At 41.2% G+C, this 23,230-nt stretch overlaps 1 protein-coding gene and 1 pseudogene across 1 annotated transcript in view; one reads left to right on the top strand and one right to left on the bottom strand.

Annotated features, from left to right (window-relative positions):
- Positions 1–12,397: 12,397 nt before the first annotated feature.
- The window catches only part of LOC144613144 (uncharacterized), a 36,933-nt gene continuing 26,100 nt past the window's right edge, over positions 12,398–23,230 (top strand). The window contains 2 exon segments of the mRNA XM_081790558.1: positions 12,398–13,591; positions 13,881–14,012. Coding sequence (XP_081646684.1) covers positions 13,998–14,012 — 15 coding nt within the window. The 5' untranslated portion in view covers positions 12,398–13,591; positions 13,881–13,997.
- Positions 16,743–17,300, bottom strand: LOC132676738 (PRELI domain containing protein 3B pseudogene; annotated as a pseudogene).

Genomic DNA, 23,230 nt, shown 5'->3' with positions numbered 1-23,230 from the left:
TTTATTTTTTTTATTTATTTTTGGGACAGAGAGAGACAGAGCATGAACGGGGGAGGGGCAGAGAGAGAGGGAGACACAGAATCGGAAACAGGCTCCAGGCTCCGAGCCATCAGCCCAGAGCCTGACGCGGGGCTCGAACTCACGGACCGCGAGATCGTGGCCTGGCTGAAGTCGGACGCTTAACCGACTGCGCCACCCAGGCGCCCCAATATCCTGCATTTTAATAAACCTTCATCAACAAGCCAAACATTTTATAAATCAGAAATTCACAGTGGAAAACCCCAAAAATGAATGTAGGAAAATTTTCACAGTCTGATTGTCCAGTAGATAATTGAGAGTAGAATAAAGCTAACAACCTGAAAAACATTTCAAGATTTATATATCAGAATACGTAACAAAAGAAAATTGTCAGTTTAGGAAACGAGGAAAACATCCTTACCTAGAAATGATCTTATTCTAGAAGCGATGTTTCGGATGCAGTATTAAATAACTTACAAATAATATGACACAGGATGCTTATTTAACGGTCTTGCTCATCAAGGAACACATCGGTTTGAGAAAGGCGTGAGTGAGTTGAGTCAAAGCAGCGGCATTAAATGTGTATGAGTAGCGTCTGTGCTAGGTCAGGCTTCCACACAGCAGTGCTCTTTAACAGCTGTTTTCTGTATCCTTGATTTTTGTTTTGTACTCACAGTAGTTACAGTAGGGGCATTGCACCCTTACCTAAGTAACTTTTGTAACATACACGAGGATTTCTGACACTAAATACTATTGTCCCATCACATATTTACACCACAACATATATGAATTTTAAAAGGAACGTTGAATGCGTGAATGTCATATGTGTTTTCTGCTTTTTGGTGGCATATATAACTCCATATAGACATTGTGAAGAAACTGTCCTTTTAGTAAATCACCCACATAACATTTAATAAAGTCAAGATTTATTGGAAATCTGCAACGATTCAGCACACAGTTGTTTATGATACACATATGAGTTAATTTTCAAAGGTGGCCTTGAACATTAGTACTTAGTACACTGTACGGATTGAAAGCAGGGCCCATTGAAGACATTTCCCCCATTTTTGTGTTTTCTAAAGGGTATGTTTAGTAAGTTTAAGTGCAAAGTGCAGATATTGTGAGCACAACTCTCTGCATTTGTATTTTTTGTGGTAGGCTGCCACGTTTCCGCCCTAGAATTATGCATGGTTTCTGCAAACTGTTTTATGCCTGTCACTTACTATTTGAGTGACCTGTATAGTGATTTAATCTTTCTGCTTCAATTTCATTATCTACCTCACAGATAGTGAACAGTTTGGGTTGATGTTTTCTGTTATTAGAGCAAAAGGCAGTTATGTTTAGAACTTGAACATTAGAAATAAAATAGTCATTCCATAGTATGAAGTGTATTTCTGCTTCTTGAGTTGATACAAGAAGATTCTTTTTAGAACTTTGTATTTTGTCAGGTTTGTCTTTAAAATATATGAAACAAATCTGTTTAGAGTAAACAGAATAATCTATTGACCTCTTTGTGTTGTTGATTAAATGTGGTGTGAACTAAAAATCCAACTTTTTTTTTTTTGCAAATGACTAGCCAATGGATCTTTCACCGGTTCATTCATTTGCCCTTACTTCACTGATTTGAAACCCCATTTTTTGTATAGACACCCTTTGGTGTGGCTATTGCATTTCTAGGCCCTGCGTTCTTGTCCCCGTTCTTGTCGTGTCTACTGCTGGTCCATAAGCTAAATGGACCAACCACAGGACACCACCCTCCTACCCTACACTGAAGATTTCACTGCTGTTCACTCTCTGCTTTTTGCCACTGTGTATAAACTCATTGTGAATTTCAGTGGTTCTGGTAACATTTTGTCATCTTCCACACTGTGCCTTGAACACCATTTATTAAAACCAGCAAAATGGTTTTGAGTTATGACCATGTTTATATATGTAGCTTTTGTTCTTTTTAGCATCTTCTGCTCCGTTCTATTAAAATAACTTCATTCTGTTGAAAGGCATCTTGTTTCTAATTTTTCATTGTTCTGAACAATACTACTTTGGACACTTTGTGTTTATGCAGACTACAGCTGCATCCTCAACCCACAGTAAGAAACACATTTCTGTAAATACAGCCGAGCACTTGTTGATTCAATAAATATTAGTCACTATGTAGAAGGCGTTGTACAACAGTGAATACAACAGAAGTTCTAATCTTCCCAAGTTTAAATTCCAGTGAGACATAATCAGCGTTGTCGGAAGAGAGAAACCACAGCAGTGATTTGAACAGAAACAACATGATACAAGGAATTGTTAGCTTGGTGTACAGTTGTCTAGGGATCTGAAAGGGTATACAGGGAACCCTGAGATATGAAGAAGAATCTGAAAGGGGAAAATAAGAGTCAAGTGTATCCCTAGGATAGCAACTGCAGGCAGCAGCTTCAAGCTCTAGGCTGGTAAAATGAAGGGAACAGGGTAGGCGTCCCTCAGAGCTGAAGTGCAGAACTCCAAAGGAACCTGTTCCACTGCTGGGGGTATCTGAGCCCAGAGGAATGGCCCCACAGGTCTGGGACCCATATTGGCTGCCTGACGTTGGTACTTCTGATGGGGAAACACTGTAAAAGTGAATTCAGTGCCTTGTCCTCAGAGGACATTACACCTGACCGGGTGAAGAAGCATTGGTAAGGTGCTGACAGCACAGGACATAGAGGGGAAGCCCACAGGAAACAGGAGGAAGCATGTCCCTCTTCCCTCCACCCTTGCAACCCGCCAGCATATACTATTGGCAAAGTATGACAGCTGGCGAAACAGAAGTGTGGTTACAGTAGAAAAAGTCGGCTCAGCCAGCCTAGTCAAGCGATTAAAGTTAACATAAATAATACCGACAATTAGTGTCATTCGATAGTATTTAATTTGTGTACCATCTAATAGGATGCAGTGAGAATACAGCCAAAGATGCATAACCTGAGTCAAAGCAGAGAGGAACATCAAACCCATGTTGAGGCACACTCTTTAAAATAAATGACTTGTGGGGCGCCTGGGTGGCTCAGTCGGTTCAGCATCTGACTTCGGCTCAGGTCATAATCTCGTGGTTTGTGAGTTTGAGCCCTGCCTCGGGCTCTGTGCTGACAGCTCAGAGCCTGGAGCCTGCTTCGGATTCTGTGTCTCTCCATCTCTCGGCCCCTCCCCTGCTCATGTTCTGTGTCTCTCTGTCTCTCAATAATAAATAAACGTTAAAAAAAATTAAAAAAATAATAAAATAAATGACTTGTGGCATGACTGGGTTGCTCAGTCGGTTAAATGTCCAACTTCGACTCAGGTCAAGAGCTCGTGATTCATGAGTTTCAGCCCCATGTTGGGCTCTGTGCAGACAGCCTGGAGCCTGCTTCAGGTTCTGTCTCCCTCTCTCTGCCCCTCACCCCGCTCATGCTCTTTCTCAAACAGTTAAAAAAAAATTTTTTTTTTTAATAAATGACTTGTGATCTTCAAACATGTCATGATCATGCAAGTCAAGAAAACTAAGAAAGTGTCCCAGGTTGAAGGAGACTGAAGAAATAGCAAATTACAATGCAGGATCCTGGATTAAATCATTTTTCTGTAAAGGAAATTATTTAGAAAATGGGTGAAACTTGAATGAGGTCTGAGGATGAGGTGGTAGGTATTAGTGTTAGTTTCCTGATTTTGAGGATTGAAACGTGATTATGTATTCTTGTTAATAAAGTATATGAGGTGTTGGAATATGCTGACAACCTACTCTCAATAATTCAGAGAATAAAAGGTTATTTGCGCTACTCTTGCAAATGTGTTCTGAGTTTAAAATTATTTCCAAAGACTAATGTAGCTTGTACTTGATAAATAAATCACCTACTCTTTAACTTAGTTAATAATGTTAAGCTACAAGTTAAAACACAGACTTAGTTAAAAATTGAACTGATTCTAAGAATCTTCCCTAGAGGAAGTCCGTGTATTCAGAGCAGAAGAGACAGGACTGTGAGCTGATTACTGTGTGCTTATAACTCATACGTGGATCTTTGGGTCACATTCTTTGAAACAATAAAGGAAATTGGAGGGCATTGGCAGCTATAACTGGTAACCATGTTTACTCCCGAGTTGATGGTCTCTCGGCTCAGGCATTTTATTCTTGGGCTGACACTAGCCATCGTATGGGGAGGAAGAGGCATTGTGGATGTCCTGTGGGGAGGAAGGAGTGACTGGGTTATCTTAAGTAAACTTCCCCTCTGTGCCCTCTATATAATTACTAAACGTATGTTGTCAAACATTTACTAAGTATCGGGCCCTGTGCTATAAGTTATCAAATTTAACTTTTAGTAAGCCAGGGGAGTGTGAATGAATGGCTCTATTAGTGATGATGAGAATGTGGATCAGGGAGGAGACATCACTCTATCAACGTCATGTGGAACGTAGGAGCTATGGGTAGGAACCTTGTGGCATCCTTAATGTGACTAGAAATTAGACCCTGTAGACCGTGTTGTCTAATTGTACATTTTAGTTCATTCAGGCTGCTATAACAAAGTCATAGACTGGGTGGTTTATAAACAGCAGATACTTATTTCTCATGCTTCTGGAGCCTGGAAGTCTAAGATGACCGTCCTGGCAGATTTTGTGTCTGGTGAGGGCCTGCTTCCTGGTTCATAGAGGTCCGTTTTCTCCCTGTGTCCTCGCATGGCAGACGAGGTGAGGGATCCCTTTGGGGCATCTTTTCTGAGGGCACTAATCCCATTCATGTGGTCTCCGCTCTAATGACCTAATCATCCCCCGAAGGCCCCACTTCCAAATATTACGACATTGGGATTAGTTACCCACAAAATGATTTTTTTTTTGGAGGGAAGGTGACATGGGGCATAAACAATCTATAGCATTATTTCATTTTTATTATTTTTATTTTACAAATAATATTGGAATACATGTATATATTTTTAAATTACAACTATTCCTTTTTTTCTTCCTCCCCTTCCCAGTACAGGGACAGCAGTCCCAATGCAGGCCAGTGAGGGGAAGTGAAGAGGAACAGAATAGTGTGGCTGTTCCCATTACGGAAACACAGGACACTAGGGAGGTGAGGGTTAAGGAGATTATAGATAGAGGAAATGGTTGGCATGGGTGGAGATTGATTACATTGAGGGCAAGATGAAATGTATTGAAACTGATAGCCAAATTTCTCCCTGTTGAAAGTATTTACAAATACAGAAAGGCAGAAGACTAAGCAGAACCCTGAGGTGTTGACATAGAAATATTTATAGGTGCGTATGTCCACATATGTGTGTAGACACATGCATGTGTATATGCAAATGTACGTGTGTGTGTGTGTGTGTGTGTGTGTGTGTGTGTCCTCCATACATGTATTTCCTAGCTCTTTATACTGAGATTGCTTAGAAGCAAGTACATCCTCACAGCAATGAGCAGTACCTTCCAGAGTCTGGTGCCTAGATACTACCTTCCACTTAAAGGAAACAGAACTCCTTTGTAAATGGCTGATTCCAAACTTGGGCCAGGGAAAGCGGATGAACCTAAAATATCTTCTCGAGGGAGAAGGCAAAGAGCTGCTCAAGGAATAATGGGGGCATAGCAAAAGTACACAAAAGCCATCTCAAAGATGCTCCTGTTGGCCAAATCTGAAACAATTTGAGCGTGAAAACAAGTAGTAAGAATGGAATATAATCTTTGGTACAAAACAGAAAACCATGAATCCGTATTGATACAGAAAGAAATGAATGGGAGAAGGGGAACCTTTTCCTTACTAATATATGTATGAGGAATAATGGAAATAAAAAACCAGTATTTGGTAGTGACTGATTCAGGTGAGATTATTAACAGATACTAAGATTGGTGAGTGGATGAGGGACAGATTATTGGCATAATCTCAGAATATATCTCCACAAATACCAGTTTCAAAGGGGAGAATGGTGATTTTTTTGGCAGGGAAACCTACCAGACACCAAAATGACAAGATAATCAAGGCTAATATCACCACTGTCAACAATGTGTGTCCCATGACGCGACGCATTGATCTATCTTCTCTGTGGTTACTACCAAGAAAGCATGACCTAAGTCTGGTGATGAAACATAGGATAGACTCAGACTGGTGGCATCCAGAACCAGGAAGGAGAAAGATGTTGGGACAGCTGTTGAGATTTGAAGGGGGTTTGTGGATTTGACAGTAGTGTTCTGTTAAGGTTGATTTCCTGGCTTGCTTGTTTGGATGGTGGTTCTGTAGGAAAGTGCCCTCATTTTAGGAAAATGCATAATGGAGTACTTAGGAACTGTGGTGTATGGTGTCTGTTGTTTGATCTCAAATAGGAAAAGAATGATCATAAGAGGATAGTTGATTAAATAGATACATGCAAAAAGAATGCAGTGAAATGTTAACAGTTGGGGAATCTAGGTAAGGAGGATATCGGAATTTTTGCATTGTTCTTGGAACTTTTGTGAAATTTGAAATTATTTCAAAATGATTCATTAAAGAATTAATTTCTTTGGACCCACCACCTTTACATTGGTAGCCTGCCATGCTTTAACCATTGCTATTAGTTCAGTGTGTAACCTTTTACATCTTCCTTTACCGTATAGTTAAAACCCACATATATGTATGTAAAAAGAATGTATAGTAAGAGTACTGTCTTACTTTAAGATTGTTTTAGTTACGCAAATTTTAAATGACCTCATATAAACATTGATGAAGTCTGATTTATTATCGTAATGTTGAAAGAATACAAGTTCTGAATTATTATTAGTTGTCTGGAATAACAAAATGTTAAAACTGACATCTCAAACGAAGTACAGATTGTCCCTCTCGTTGCCATATGGTAATGATACTTTAGCTAGTAAGCCGAAATGCATTCTGTAATTGGTTGTATCTTGTGAATGAACCCCACTCTTACATAAGTGCATAGGAAGTTTTATGTGCTATTTGATGATTTGGGCTTCTTTTATTTATTTTTAATTTATTTTCTTTTAAATGTTTATTTTTGAGAGACAGAGTGCAAGTGGGGGAGGGGCAGAGAGAGAGGGAGACAGAGGGTCCAAAGCGGTTCTGTGCTGACAGCACAGAACCTGACGCAGGGCTCGAACCCATGAACTATGAGATTATGATCTGAGCTAAAGTCAGACGCTTAACACGCTGAGCCACCCAGGCGCCCTAGACTTCTTTTAAATTACAAATTGAAATTGAAAATATCTCTAAAAAAGGGAAGAAAGAAAATATTTCTTTTTTTTTAAATTTTTTTAACGTTTTATTTATTTAAAAAAAAATTTTTTTTTAACATTTTTATTTATTTTGAGACAGGGAGAGGCAGAGCATGAACAGGGAAGGGTCAGCGAGAGGGGGACACAGAATCTGAAACAGGCTCCAGGCTCTGAGTGGTCAGCACAGAGCCCGACGCGGGGCTCGAACTCACGGACCGCGAGATCATGACCTGAGCCGAGGTCGGCCGCTTAACCGACTGAGCCACCCAGGCGCCCCAGAAAATATTTCTTAAAATCTTTAAAAGTCAGGTGCCTGGGTGGCTCAGTTAGTTAAGCGTTCGACTCTTTTTTTTTTTTTTTTTTCAATATATGAAATTTATTGTCAAATTGGTTTCCATACAACACCCAGTGCTCATCCCAAAAGGTGCCCTCCTCAATACCCATCACCCACCCTCCCCTCCCTCCCACCCCTAGCATTCGACTCTTGATCTCAGTTCAGGTCTTTTTTTTTTTTTTTTTTTCCTTAATGTTTACTTTTTGAGAGAGTGTGAGCAGGGTAAGAGCAGAGAGAGAAAGAGGGAGACACAGAATCCAAAGCAGGCTCCAGGCTCCAAACTGTCAGCACAGAGCCCGATGCAGGGCTCAAACCCACAGACCGTGAGATCATGACCTGAGCCAAAGTCAGATGTTTAACTGACTGAGCTACCCAGGTACCCCTCAGCTCATGTCTTGATCTCAGGGTTGTGAGTTTAAGCCCCGCATTGGGCTCCATGCTGGACGTGAAGCCTACTTAAAAAAAGAACCAAAAACACCCCAAAGCAAACCAAACAAACAAAAAAAAGCCCCCAAAACAAAAAACTTCAAAAGTCATCTAAATAAAGGAAATAAAAAACCATCATTAGGCAAACAACACATCAATGATTGCTGTAGACACTATCCATTAACAGATACTAATATTAGAAGGCTTTACATTTGAAGAGAAATGGCATAGTTGCATGGCCTGAAATGATCTCCTCCAAGATACTCACAATGTGAAAAATTGTAACCTTACAGCAGAGGACCCTGGCAGACAGAACTTTACCGGAGTGGTTAACGTCTCCAGTAATAAGACACAGCAACATGATGAACCCCGTGACCGGATGCTCTGAGAAGCACAGGTCTCTTCTGTGGTATTCTTGCCCAAAACGTACAATATCCTCCCAATCATGAGAAAACATCAGCCAAACACATTGAGGGACATTCTACAAAATAAGTGACCGGTATTCATCCAAGTGTCAAGGCTGAGAAAGATCAGGAAAGACTGAGGAGCGTCCCTCCAATCAGGTGACATTTCCTGCACAGACTGCAGATACCACGTCTTAGACCTCCAGCTCAGACTCTCTTCTGAATCTGGGACCAAACCTTCCACAGTCATAGTCCTCGATGGCTTCTGAGAATGGCAGCATCTTCCAGGTTTTGCCCACTTCTTGGGAGACGAATCACAAATTCTGATCAGAAATATAAAATATGCTCATTTTTGGACTTCTCTTACTGCTCTTTAGCTCTGGAGAGGGAACTCAGGCTAGAGAGTGTTATCTTCCAGGTCGAATTCCTGTTCATTGTGCTGGGCCTCGGGTCCTTGAGAATGATACACTTGCATAGAAACTTCATCCAGGGTGCCAAAGTCTGACTCTCTAAGGATGCTCAGTTCCCTAGAAACTCAGACTGTATTTTGTATAAACTCAAATGCCACTGGGGACACAGCGTGGTGGGACAGTGCAGGTATGTCCTAGGGACTTCAGTTATGCTGTGTTCTAAGGACTCTGAAGAGACAGCCAGAGATCACAGAAAGATAATGCCCATTTAGTAATCCCTGGTCCCATATGCATCCCAGCACGTCCTGGGGAGCTTGGAAATGCTAAGTGAGCTGAGAGCTCGCACAATGGCCCTGTATTCTATAACGCATAGGGATTATATATATATACATACATACGTGTGTGTGTGTGTGTGTGTGTGTGTGTGTGTGTGTGTGTATATATATATATATATATATAGCTATATATATAAAGCTATATGTATAAAGCTATATGTATAAAGCTATATATATATAAAGCTATATATATATATATATATACACACACACACATAAAAGTATGTATATATATATTTAGAGCTTGGTTTCTGAACATGGGGCACTGTTGCCTTTAATCCTTTTGGTTGGGTCTTTCCTGGGTCTTGGGCAGTTCCCTCACACACATGCTTATCGTCTCAGCCGCTTCCTGTCTGGGCCGCTCTGTCCTTTACCCCGGCCCTGCAAACTTGAGCTGCTCTCATGAATGCTATGTAATGGTGCCCTTTTACCTGTAAGAAGGTAACTTCATCTGGTATCAAAAACTTACAAATTAAGTACAAGCTTATTTTCTGTGCCTCGGAATCTTTTCAGATGATCTATTGAATCATTGTGGTTTCAACCTTTAATACCATTCTGACTGAAAAAAAACCAAACCTCTGGAGTAGAATTTTGATGCGAACATGATGCATAGAATGTGAATACCCCACCATTCTGCAAGTAATAATTTAGAGGAAGATACTTTGCATAATATACATGAAATGTTGAGAAAATAAAGTATTAAAATACAAGTACCTTATAATGCTCATAGATTAATGTTTTTGAAAACTGCACCCATCCTTCTTTGCATTTATTCTTGTTGTGGCGGAATAGTGGCCCCCAAAGAGGTGCACATCCTAATCCCTAGAATCTGAGAATATGTTACCTTACCTGGCAAAGGAGACTTAGCAAATGTGTTTAGGTTAAGGATCTTGAGATGGGAGACTATCTTGAGTTATCCCAGTGGGCCCAATATAATCACAAGAATTCTTCCAAGGAAAGAGGGAGGCAGGAAAGTCAAAGTCAGAGACATGTGACAACATGGGCAGAGGTGGCGGTGATGCAGGATGACAAGGCAAGGACAGCCTTTAGAAACTCGTAAAGGCAAAGAAGTGGATTCTCCCTCCCATAGAACATCCACAAGGAATGCAGCCCTGACACCTTGATTCTAGCCATGTGATACCTGTTGTGCCCTTCTGAATTCCAAGAGCATACTCAACTTGTGTTGTTTTAAGCCACTATGCATGGGGCGCCTGGGTGGCTCAGTCGGTTGAGCGCCGACTTCGGCTCAGGTCACGATCTCGCGGTCCGTGAGTTCGAGCCCCGCGTCGGGCCCCTGTGCTGACAGCTCAGAGCCCGGAGCCTGTTTCGGATTCTGTGTCTCCCTCTCTCTGACCCTCCCCCATTCATGCTCTGTCTCTCTCTGTCTCAAAAATAAATAAACGTTAAAAAAAAAAAAAAAGATTTAAGCCACTATGCAGTAATTTGTTACAGCAGCAACAGGAAATTAAAACACCTCTAAACGGTTAATTTTGAATTATGAGGAGTATGAATTTCTTTTTCTTTAGGATAAGTGGGTACGTTTTTCTTGAGATATATAATTGACATATTAACATTGGGTTAATATGGACTTATATATCCACCAGCTGCTAAGTTTGTACCCTTAAACAACATCTCTCCTGTTCTCTGAACGCCCAGCCCTCAGTAACCAACATTCCACAATCTGTTTTTGTGAGATAAGCTTTTTTAGATTCCATATAACTGTTATCCTACAGTATTTGTCTTTCCCTTTCTGACTTCACTCCCATAATGACTTCAAGGTCTCTTCATAGAGTTGCAAGTGGACAAGATTTTCTTTCTCATGGCTGAGGAGTAGTGTGTTTTATGTATTTACCACACACCTTCTTTACCCATGCATCTGTTGATGGACACTTACATTGTTTCCATATCTCGGGTATCGTGAATAACAATGCAGTAAACATGGGAGTGCATGTATCTCTTCAGTGTCCTGTTTTCATTTTTTTAAAAAAATTTAATGTTTATTTTGATAGCGCATGCACACGAGTGGGGGAGGGGCAGAGAGAGCGAGACAGAATCCGAAGCAGGCTCCAGGCTCTGAGCTGTGAGCCCAAAGCCTGACATGGGGCTTGAACCCACAAACCGTGAGATCATGACTTGAGCCAAAGTTGGACCCTCAACCGACTGAGCCACCCAGAAGCCCCCGAGAGAATATGCTTTTGTAAAGTACATATTAAAGTACACAAAAATCAAAGAGAAAAAAGTATGTACAAAAATTTGTTCAGATTCTTAGTGGAATGTTGTCAAAGAATATTGAGCCTTTCATTGAAAGGGTCGATCTCTTGGGGTGCCTGGGTGGCTCAGTTGTTTGGGCGACCAACTTCGGCTCAGGTCATGATCTCACCACTTGTGAGTTCTAGCCCCGCTTCAGGCTCTGTGCTGACACCTCAGAGCCTGGAGCCTGCTTCGGATTCTGTGTCCAGCTCGCTCTCTGCCCCTCCCTCGCTCCTGCACGCGCTCTCTCCCAACAATAAAACGTTAAAAAAATAAATAAATAAATAAAAAACGGTCAATCTCCCATTTCTTCAAGTAATTTTAACGTCACAGAAGAAAGAATATGTAGACGAATAAAGAAATTTTGTTTTGGACTGTCGATTTTCTGATGTATCCTCAGTTATCATTCATTGTTGTCGTGATTTTGATGAACAAGCTTTCTTGATACCGCCCTTGACCCCTGGCTTTTTATTTCCTGAGAGAGTTGCTGATGGTGACAGATCCTAATTTTTTTCATATATTCTTTTATTGTGTTGATGGAGTCTTATTTCATAGTATTTCAAAAAGTGAACTCGACAAACAGGTTCCTTTCCTTGACAGCTCTAGTCTAAATGGCACACTGGGCGTCACATAGAATTCAGCTGCAATCCGCAACTTTTGGGGAGTCCCTGACGGGCTCTGACTGCTTGGGTAACTAGGTCAAGCTCCCCAAACTTCCCACGTGCTAGGTAAAGACTGCACTCTCAGCCACCCTCCAGCCACTGGTCGGTGAATCTGCAGGGAAAGGTAGTTTTCTGCCTTTCGGCGCGGACTGCTCACACTGTCCGGTTCTGCGCATGTCTAGTTCTGCGCATGCTTAGTACAGCCTTCTGCCTCTGGGCACTTCCGCCAGGCTTTTCCTCCCCTCCCGTTCTCCTCACTTCTCGCGTGGGAGGCGGTTCCCCGGCCGCCGAATCTCTGCGCTTTTCTGGGGTCAGTGCCTCATGACGAGGGAGCGATAGGTGAGCGCGGGACGGTTGGACGAGGGCCGAGGGGGGCGCTGCGCTGACTGGGAAGTCGCGGGCGGCTGTAGGCGGTCGGTGCCCGATCGCGTGGAGGAGGTCCGTGGACCGGGGACGGCGGGATGGGGACGTGTCCATCAGCACTAGAGGTCGGGCCCCCCGGTGCTCAGTCCCTGCCGGAGCGGCCGGGGCCGTTCGCGGGGCCCGGTTCTGGAGGCCGCGGGAGGAGGGCGTGTGCCCGGAGGCGGTGGGAGAGGGACGGCGCCGCGGCCGGGAGGGGGGCGCGAGCGCGTCGGGCGGAGGCGGGGTGGTCCGGGAAGACGGGCGCCCCTGCCTGGGCTGAGTCGGTTACCGCCCCGCCTCTTGGTTCTCCTTGTCTCCTTCCTGGAGTCCCCCGAGCGGCTCTCCAGTCGGGCGCGCGACTGCTTCTTGAGGTGTGGTGTTACTCAGTCCGGCATTAGGGAAGGATCTCCAAGAATCCCTTACTTTTTGTCTCATTGAATAGAAACATTGTTTGTTTGTTTGTTTGTTCGTTTGTTTTTCTTCTCGAAGGTTACTGACTTGTTCAGAATCACAGTTTGTTAGTGGCGAAGCCTGGAAGTTGTGTCTCCCGACTCCAGAGAGACTGCCTGCTTTTCCACACGAGGAAAGGCAAATTGCTTTATAAAAAGATCCTTGTTTTTAAAATTTTTATTTTTGAGAGAGAGAGAGAATGACTGTGAGTGGGGGAGGGGCAGAAAGAGAGGGAGACACAGAATCTGAAGCAGGCTTCATCCAGGTTCTGAGCTGTCAGCACAGAGCCCGATGGGAGGCTTGAACTCAGGAAGTGTGAGGTCATGACCTGAGCGAAGTCAGGCGCCTAACCTACTGAGCCACGCAGGTGCCCCTGTAAAAAGATCCTTTTGAGAAAACCCAACCAGGACGAAGAAAACATAGACCTGTCCTTAAAGCACTGCTTTTTACCATTTTCTGTGGAATCGCTAACCAAAGGTTTAGTAACAGTAGGAAAATTGATAAACAGATTAGTCAGGAGTATTTTTTTGTAAGTTTATTATCACGACAGAGAGAGAAATAGAGCGAGTCAGGAAAGGGCAGAGAGGGAGAGAGAATCCCAAGCAGGTTCCACACTGTCAGCACAGAGCCTGGTGCAGGCCTTGGTCCCACGAACCCTGAGATCGTGACCTGAACCAAGAATCGAGGCTGAACTGACTGAGCCCCCCAGCTGCCCCAGGTCGGGAAGTTTTTTGTTTTTTGTTTTTGTTTTTTTTCTTTTTACAGTAGTTTGGTGAAGAGTTAATGTTGCTTCACTGAGTATATTGTTTTATTTAAACTAGCTTTTTTATTTAAATTTTTTTTTTTTTTTTTTTTTTTTTTTTTTTTTTTGTGAGCATCACGAGAGGTTTAAACTGTGAAAAAATCCCCAGGAAGCAAATATTTACATTTAGGTGTTCTTTGAGCATCTGCTGTCCTTTCTGAAGGTGAAGGGTACTGACCCGCTTCCTATCTGTTGGGTTGTATAGTTTTATAGGGCAGGAGCGTTCAGGAGCCACCAGGCAGGCCAGCTCTTTTAGGACCTCATTCCTCCTGTAACTCAGCACAGCACCAGAGTTGTCTACACTTTTCCAAGACAGCAGAAAATGAACAAATCCCAGGTAAGTTGTTCATTCCCCACTTTATTTTGCGACGGACTTGGTGAATCCCATTGCAATGGGAAATTAGCAATAGATAGAAATCTACCTTTACAGAAAATACAGAGTCACAGATCAATAGCAAGACTAAGGTGGTTTGTAGATGCATGCTGATCATTCTATATTTTAGAGTTTCTAAACTGACCTACAGATAATATCTCTGTTGTTTCTGATAACCATGGAGAAAGGAAGACACAGTCTTTTGCCTACAGACAGAATTTTTTCAAGACACAAAGACTTCTTGGATGATATCTTTTTTGGTTTTAACATAGGGACGCATAGTGAATATCCTTCCTGTGACAGCCTCGAAACGAGTGCCTAAAACTGTTCCTCACTGAGAGTAAAAGGGTCTGAGAGATAGTTCAAGTAGTTAATTTAATGATGGTCATGGTCGATCCTGGTGTCAAACCCGATATGTTCAGAGGAATGAATGGTCTACATGCCTGTTAACAAAAACTCTCCATAACTACTTTAGCCAGGTTGTGTCTGTGAGTTTTATAGCAGATGGTTCAAAGTTAAATTCTCTGGTAAATGTGTCTGAGCTTCTCAAATTCATCCTATGGATTTCTGTCTTGGTTTTTCCCTTCCACTTTTTTGGGGTTTGTCCAGGTAAAATTGCCAATGATTTAATTGTAATTGCCTTCCTTCAAGAACTGCTCCATTACTCTTCTGACAGTCTCTCCTGGGGAGTCTTCTTTGTCTCTTCTGATGGCTCTTTCCTGTAGCCTTCCTCATTGTACCCCATCGTTCAGTTCCAAGTTTGTATCCTTTGTCTACCAGTCTTAACGTTTATCTCTACATGTATCCTGGAAAAATAATACTGCTTATTATTTTGAGCACTTCTGAAAATATGTAAATTATTTTAATGTTTATATGACAGGCATTTTCTCCCCTCAGTACACTAGTAATTTGAGATCTATCCATAGGAAGTGTATTTATTTACTTTTTTAAATAAATAGTTTTTTAAAAAGTTTATTAGAGTTTGTGAGTGGGGGAGAGGGGCAGAAGGAGAGAGAGAAAGAGGGAGAGAGAGAGAGAATGAGAATATCTTTTTTTTTTTTTAATTTTTTAAACGCTTATTCATTTTTGAGACACAGAGAGAGACAGAGCATGAGCAGGAAAGGGGCAGAGAGAGAGGGAGACACAGAATCCGAAGCAGGCTCCAGCCTCCGAGCTGTCAGCACAGAGCCCGGTGTGGGGCTCGAACTCACGAACTGTGAGATCATGACCTGAGCCGAAGTGGGATGCTCAACCAACTGAGCCACCCAGGCGCTCCGAGAATGAGAATATCTTGAGAGAGAATATCTTAATCAGGCTCCACACTTAGGGTGGGTGGATCTTGACCCAGAGCTGACTCTCACAATCATAAGATCATGACCTGAGCTGAAATCAAGAGTCCGATGCTTCACCACCTAGGCACCCCTGTAGTTTGTTTCTTTTAATGTTGGATTTTCCTGCTGTCTGGACACAGTGTATCCTAAATACTATATTTCATTGGTCGACATTCAGGTAATTCCATTTTTCATTGATATAAATGCTGCTGTGAATATCCTTGACATTCTCTGATAAATGCAAATGTATCTCCAGACTCATGAACATTGCTTCTCAGAGTGAGGATCTTTGGCCAGAAATGGCAGCGTCCCCTCGAAACTTGTTTGACATGCAGATTGTGATCCACCATCCCAAACCTACTGGAAGAGAACTTTTGGAGGCCAGGCCCAGCAATCTGTGTTCTTAGGGGATGTCCGTGTGATGGTGTTAAGTTTAAGAATCATTGCTCCAGTGTCCAGTGATTAATATTTTTGAGTTATAGGATATGAAGATTTCTAATTTTTCTAGGTAAATTGTTATTTATTAGAAAACTACTTTTCCTCCTTTCTCTCCAGATGTAAAAATTATTTTTACATTAAAGGGTGAAGAACTTCATTGTTTAATTTCCACGGGTCTGATTATTTAGTTTGTGCAACTTTCATAAATTTATGGCTTTTTAGGTTGTCTTATTCTGCTGAGTTTTGTAAGAATTCCTGTGTATTTTATTTTATTTATTTATTTTTTAAAGTTTAAAGGGCATCGAGGAGGGCACGTGTTGGGATGAGCACTGAGTGTTGTACGGAAACCAATTTGACAATAAATTATATTTAATATATATAAAAAATTTATTTATTTATTTTGAGAGAGACATAAACAGCGTAAGTCGGGGAGGGGCAGAGAGGGAGACATAGACTCTGAAGCAGGTTCCAGGCTCCGAGTTATCAGCACAGAGCCCGACTCAGGACTCAAACCCACAAACCGTGAAATACGACCTTAGCTGAAGTTGGACACTCAAGCGAGTGAGCCACCCAGGTGCCCCACCAGGCAGATTTCTAATGCATTAAAAGCTTAAAATTCTACCTCAGTGGAGATTTAACATGCCAGTGTGATTTTCCAGGTACTTGTCAAAAATTGTTAAATTTGCCCCAAATCCTGGAGTCTTCACAATTAGATGGTAATTTCAAACAACACTACTTTTGGAAATCTCTTTTATTTAGAAATCCTGCACCTCTTTCTTTTGATCAGAAATTACATAGCTTTTCTTCAGCTTATAAAACAAATACTACTTAAAATAAGTTTTATTTTTAAAATAACAAGTAGATTGCCAGCTTACAGAGACCTGGGGGAGCAGGTTCCATCCTCAGTTCTCTGCAAATGCTGCTGTCACTGTCGGTGCCCCGATGTCCCTCTCCCTGAAGCCACCAGTTGTTCCGTCTCCACATTTAATGTATGTGTAAGCCATTGCATTGCTTCTCGGCCACTCTTCGCATTTGCAGATGTTGTACTTACTGTCAGTCCTTCAAGGTAACTGCTGAGACAGACTCCTTTCACAATGATTATGGCTTCTTGAGTCAAAAGAGTTTTTTCTGGGTCCTGAGAATGTGGTTTGCATAGAAGTCTGTCATCCACTGAAACCATATTTGTAAATGAAATACTAGCAGACCTAAGTTCCTTGTTTTGTCTATGGGAACAACTACAGACTGTTTTTGCACATTCGTTTTAGTTCTGCCGCACCAATAAGAGATCACAGTGGAAGGCAGTCCTCGCTCTGTTCCGAGAAGTCTTTGGCTGTGAAACTTTCCAAAGGGATCTGTATGTTCTGTCCAGTACATCAGCTCCAACCTAGCTTGAGGTCATAGGGTTCAGGTATTTCTGCACTGCGACTGTTGAAACAGTTTCCCATGGGTGATTAGAAATGCGCTCTGAAGTCCGTATCTTCATGGTGCTGTCAGCCTGCATGATGACCCTGGCGTCCTGTAGGAGACAGACATCAGGTCACTTTCTTCCCATACAATTTGTCTGAGAACTCTTTTTGAAAACTTGAGTTTCCCCACTGTTTTGCAGTGTGATGTATGTCATAGTGCATACATCTATGTCTGGGTCCTTTCGCGCTCTATTCATTTCCACTGCTTAGTTTGGCCCTTCTTAGGCCAGTACCACATTTGATAAAAAATATTTCAAGTGAGTGGTGTACATCCTTCCACACTTTTTTCGTCTTCAGCAGGATCCTGGCTTCAGTTGGCCCTTTGTGTTCCTGTACAAATACTGTTAGCATTCACAAAATAACCTGCTGGAACTTTATTTGCAGTTGAATTGAATCTATAAGTCAATGTGGGAAAAATTGCTTATTTTCTGATATTGAATATTCTGCTTGTGAACATGATGTATTTTCTACATTTATGTAAGTCTTTAGTAATTTTAAAAGATTCTTTGTGTGTGGAATTCTTGCACACCTATTGTTAGAGTTATTTCTATGTGTTTAGCATTTTTATTAATATATATGCTTTTCTTTTTTTTTATTTTTGAGAGAGAGAGAAAGAGAGGGTGAGAAAGAGAGGGGAGAGGGGCAAAGGGAGAGGGAGAGAGGGAATTTTAAGCAGAGTCCACACTCAGGGCAGAGCCTGACAGTCCTGGATTCCATGACCCTGGGATCATGACCTGAGCCTAAATCATGAGTTGGATGCTCAACCAAGTGAGCCATTCAGGATCCCCTAATATACCTGTATATATTTTTTTAATTTTTATTTTTTAAATTATTTTTTAATTAATTTATTGTTTAATTTACATCCTAGTTAGCATATAGTGCAACAGTGATTTCAGGAGTAGATTCCTTAATGCCCCTTACCCATTTAGCCCATCCCCCCTCCCACAATCCTCCAGCAACCCTCTGTATGTTCTCTATATTTAAGAGTCTCTTTTTTGTCCCCCTCCCTGTTTTTATGTTATTTTTGCTTCCCTTCCTTTGTGTTCATCTGTTTAGTATCTTAAATTCCTCATATGAGTGAAGTCATATGATACTTGTCTTTCTCTGACTGACAGATTTCGCTTAGCATGATACCCTCCAGTTCCATCCATGTAGTTGCAAATGGCAGGATTTTATTCTTTTTGATTGCTGAGTAATACTCCAGTGTGTGTGTGTGTGTGTGTGTGTGTGTATACACACACATACATATACAGATACACACACACACACACACACACACACACACATACACATACATTCATTTTGCATCTTCTTTATCCATTCATTCATCCATGGACATGTGGACCCTTTACATACTTTGGCTATTGTCAGTAGTGCTGCTATAAACATTGGGGTGGATGTGCCCCTTTGAAACAGCATTATCTGTATCCCTTGGGTAAATACCAAGCAGTGCAATTGCTGGGTCTTAGGGTGGTTCTATTTTAAATTTTTTGAGGAACCTCCATACTGTTTTCCAGAGTGGCTGCACCAGTTTGCATTCCCACCAGCATTGCAAAAGAGATCCTCTTTCTCCGCATCCTCGCCAACATCTATTGTTGCCTGAGTTGTTAATGTTAGCCATTCTGACAGGTGTGAGGTGGTATCTCATTGTGGTTTTGATTTGTATTTCCTTGATGATGAGTGATGTTGAGCATTTTCTCATGTGTCTGTTAGCCATCTGGATATCTTATTTGGAAAAGTGTCTACTCATGTCTTTTGCCCATTTCTTCACTGGATTATTTGTTGGGTGTTGAGTTTGATAAGTTCTTTATAGATGTTGGATACTAACCCTTTATCTGATATGTCATTTGCAAATATCTTCTCCCATTCCATTGGTTGCCTTTTAGTTTTGCTGATTGTTTCCTTCGCTGTGCAGAAGCTTTTTATTTTGATGAGGTCCCAATAGTTCAGTTTTGCTTTTGTTTCCCTTGGCTCCAGTGACGTGTTGAGTAAGAAGTTGCTGCGGCTGAGGTCAAAGAGGTTTTTGCCTGCTTCCTTCTCTAGGATTTTGATGGTTTCCTGTCTTACATTTAGGTCTTTCATCCATTCTGAGTTTTTTTTGTGTGTGTATTATACATATATTTTCATTTGTACTTTTTAATTGCTTGTTGCTGACATGTTATTTTTTATATATTGACCTTAAATCAACAATTTTTCTACACTAATTTACTATACCTAATAATTTATCTCAACCTTATTTGCATTTTTTATATATACACATGTGTAATCTGGTATTAGTGACACTGCTGTTTACTTTTTCCAATTCATAAAACCTTTTTTTCTTTATTGCCCTCTTAGGTCCTCCAATATATGATACTCAATAGATGCAAAGAGTAGGTTTCCTTGTCTTTATTCTGTTCTCAAAGGTGAAGTTTTCCTCTCAATATGTGATTTTTGCTGCATTTTTTTTTTTTGCATTTCTTACCACATCAAGGATGTCCACTTCTATTCCTAGTTACGTAAAGTTTTTATTTTCTTCATGAGTGCCTTTTAAACTTTATTAAATGGTTTTGGACATCTATTGAAATCATATTATTTGTCTCCTTCATTTTCTTAGTTGGTGAATTACATTAATTTTTAAATGTAAAACTACCTGGATATTTCTGAAATAAATCTAACTGGGTCATGCTAATATTTTGTTTCGGGTTTTTGTTTCTATGTCTATGAGAGAGATTGACCACTAAGTTTTTGGCCAGGGGGAGATATGTTCTTCGTAGGTTTTAGTATTTAGCATCAAAGTATGTTGAATTCATAACATGAATTCTTGAGTGTTTCCTCTTGGTTTCTCTACAAGATTTTGTTTTATTGCTACTTCTTTCTTAGATATACATCCATATGTGGCACCATCTGTGCATGGAGTTTGTTTCTCCTTCCTTCCGTCCTTCCTTCCTTCCACACCCAATCAGGGGCTCATTTTATACTCTGTTTGTATGATGTTGGCCTTTTCTTTCAGGAGATTCTACATGTAAGTAACACCATATGGTGTTTGTTTTCTCTCTTGACTTACCATAATGCCCTCAAGGTCTGTCCATATTGTCACAAATGGTAGGATTTCCTTTTTCCTTTGTTTTTATGGTTGAATAGTATTCCATTGTGTGTGTTTACACACCACCTTTTCTTTATCCCATCCATTCCTCTGTTGATGGACACTTACACTGTGTCATGCCTCAGCTATTGTAACCAATGCTGCAGTGAACAAGGGATTAAGGTGTGTTTTGCAATTTTGATTCCATTTCTTTTGGATTTGTGCCTAAAAGTGGGATTTCTGGATCATCTGGTAGTTCCATTTTCAATTTTTTGAGGGACCGCCATAGTGTTCTCCAAGGTAGCTGCGCCAATTTACATTCCCACCAACAGTGAAGGGTTCCCTTTTTACGCCACATTCTTGCCATTTATTATCTCTTGTCTTTTTGATGGTAGCCTTGCTGAGAGGTGTGAAAGTGATATTTCATTGTGGTTTTGGTTTGCATTTCCTTGATGATTCATGATATTGAGCACCTTTGCATATACATATTGGCGTTTGTAGGTCTTTGGAAAAATGTCGGTTCAGGTCCTTTGCTCATTTTAATTGGATTATTTGCTGGTTTGCTTTTTGAGTTGTATGAGTTGTTTGTACATTTTGGATATTAACGTCTTATCAGATACATGATTTGTGAATATCTTTTCCCAATCTGTAGGTTACTTTTCAGTTTATGGACTGTTTGCTGGGCAGGGCTCTTAAGTTGGATGAAGTCTTGTTTGAGCTTTTGTTGCGTTCCTTTTGGCATCTTATCCAAAAAAACATGATCCTAGAGAACAATGTGGAGCTTCTCCCCTATGTTTTCTTCTAGGAATTGTATGGTATCAGTTCTTATGTTTAAGTCTGATTCATTTCAAGTTAATTTGTATGAGTGGTGTAAGATAGGAGTATAGTTTCATTCTTTTGCATGTTGGTATCCCGTTTTCCCACCACCATTTACCGAAGAGACTATCCTTTCCCCATTGTGTGTTTTTGGCGCCCTGTGAAAAATGAGTCAACCATATAAGCGTGGGTTTGTTGGGGGGTTTCTCTTCTGCTCCATTTGACTGCAACTGTTTTTATCACTGAAATAAGTCTCTCTTTGGCCGCAGTTGGTATTCCCTGTAATGTATCTTAATTAGGCCTTCATTCACTTCGTTCATTAACCGTTTATGAATAGTTAGTACGTGTCCTAATGTGTGCCAGCTGGTGAGGATTCTAAGAATGAGACATCGCTCTTTATAAGGAGAAACTCTTAGAACTGTGTAGGGCATTAAAAGAAACTCACGTGATTTTGACGCTACTGTAAGTCCTACGGTGGGGATCCTGTTTTGTTTTCCTCATGATTTTTCATTTCTGGTTAAAAATGAAAAGACAAGATTTTCAAGGCTAAAATAACATAATTGTTTTTTGTATTGGGTGACGTACCCCATTTGTATTTGTTCTTGTGAGGCTTTAGTCCCTCCATCTGACAATGTATTTATTCCCTATGCTTTTGGTTGGTTGTGTGGGGCACCCTGATTGAGTGGGAGCCGGTAGGGGGTGCCAGTGAAGAATTCACTCAAGACAGAACAGAGGAAATAGAAGTTTACCGGATACCCTGCAAGGGAGCAGCGGGCAGGATGGCAAAGGGGAGACCGTCTGCTACTAGGCGGTGGTGAGGGGCTGTAGTTCTAGAGTAGCTGTAACTTTTCCCCCTTTTTTGGTAATCTTAGGCACTGTGCCTGCCGTGGGCAGCCCATTCGTCAGTGAGGGCCTGTGGCTTAATGAGCCTGTTCACGTCAGCTTGGTGGTCGTGGTCGTGGTCGCTGTGGGTCCTTTTGCCTTGCTCAAGCTTTGACTGCTCAAGCCTGTTGTATACACAAGTGGTCTCTAGAGGTTGTTCGTTTGTATTTTATTGGATTATTTTGTTTTGTTTTTTCAACACTGCATCAGTCAGCTTGTGTCATAACAAAGGATTCCTAAATTTATTTTTTGTTTGTGTCTGTGATCTTAGGGGCTAAGGCGTGGCTCTGTTCCCTGTGCTGTGCATTGTGGGGTCAAGGATGAAGGATGATGTCTCTGAAAACTTCTTCCTGAAGTGACACATTTCCCTTGTACTACTTTTCATTGGACAAAGCAAGTCACGTGGCCCAGGTTCATGTCAGGGGCAGGATTTCTAATGTACCCTTATGGGCAGGCTGGGGGGCCAGGACTTAAAGTTTACTCCTACTAGAGTGGTTCAGTATTTAAGTTTTATTCTAATATTAATTATCATTTAAGTTTAAATTGTGGTTATAGTTTGTAATTTTCTCTCAACATATAAAAGGACCTTTATTATTACTGCAATTCGACCTTTACATTTACTTCAGTCATCTTCTGCTATCCCGTATTTTTGGAAGGCCTCTGAAGTATTTTGTTTCCCTTAATGAAGAATATTTGTAATACTGTTTTTCAGACAGTTTCATGGGGCACCTGGGTGGCTCAGTGGCTTTAGCATCCTTCTCTTGCTTTCAGTCCAGGTCATGATCTCACGGTTCCTGGGATGGAGCCGTGCTTGGGGCTCCACACTCACAGCATGGAGCCTGCGTGGGATCCTCTCTGTCCCTTTCTCTCTGCCCCTCCCCTGCTTGTGCTCTTTCTCTCTCTCAAAATAAAGAAAGAAACCTAAAAAAATTTCTTGAAGCAGTTTCATTAAAGGACACAGCTGGTATGTCAGGAATGATTTGGAATCGAATATATCTCTTGATTGGTGAATTCTAATTATGTGCCCGGATAGTACTACGTTAAGTAAGTTTTCTGGATCAGCTAGTGCAATCCTACACCACCTTTATGCTGTAGGTACTGAAATTACAGAAGCGTATAAGGATTTACGTTCGGGGTCTCTATAGAATAGTTCATTTGCAGAAAATGCAGTTTGAGAAGTGGACA

Source organism: Panthera onca, chromosome D2 (assembly GCF_046562875.1).
Source record: "Panthera onca isolate mPanOnc1 chromosome D2, mPanOnc1 haplotype 2, whole genome shotgun sequence".
Classification (NCBI taxonomy): domain Eukaryota; kingdom Metazoa; phylum Chordata; class Mammalia; order Carnivora; family Felidae; genus Panthera; species Panthera onca.
This window is presented reverse-complemented; position numbering and strand designations above follow the sequence as displayed.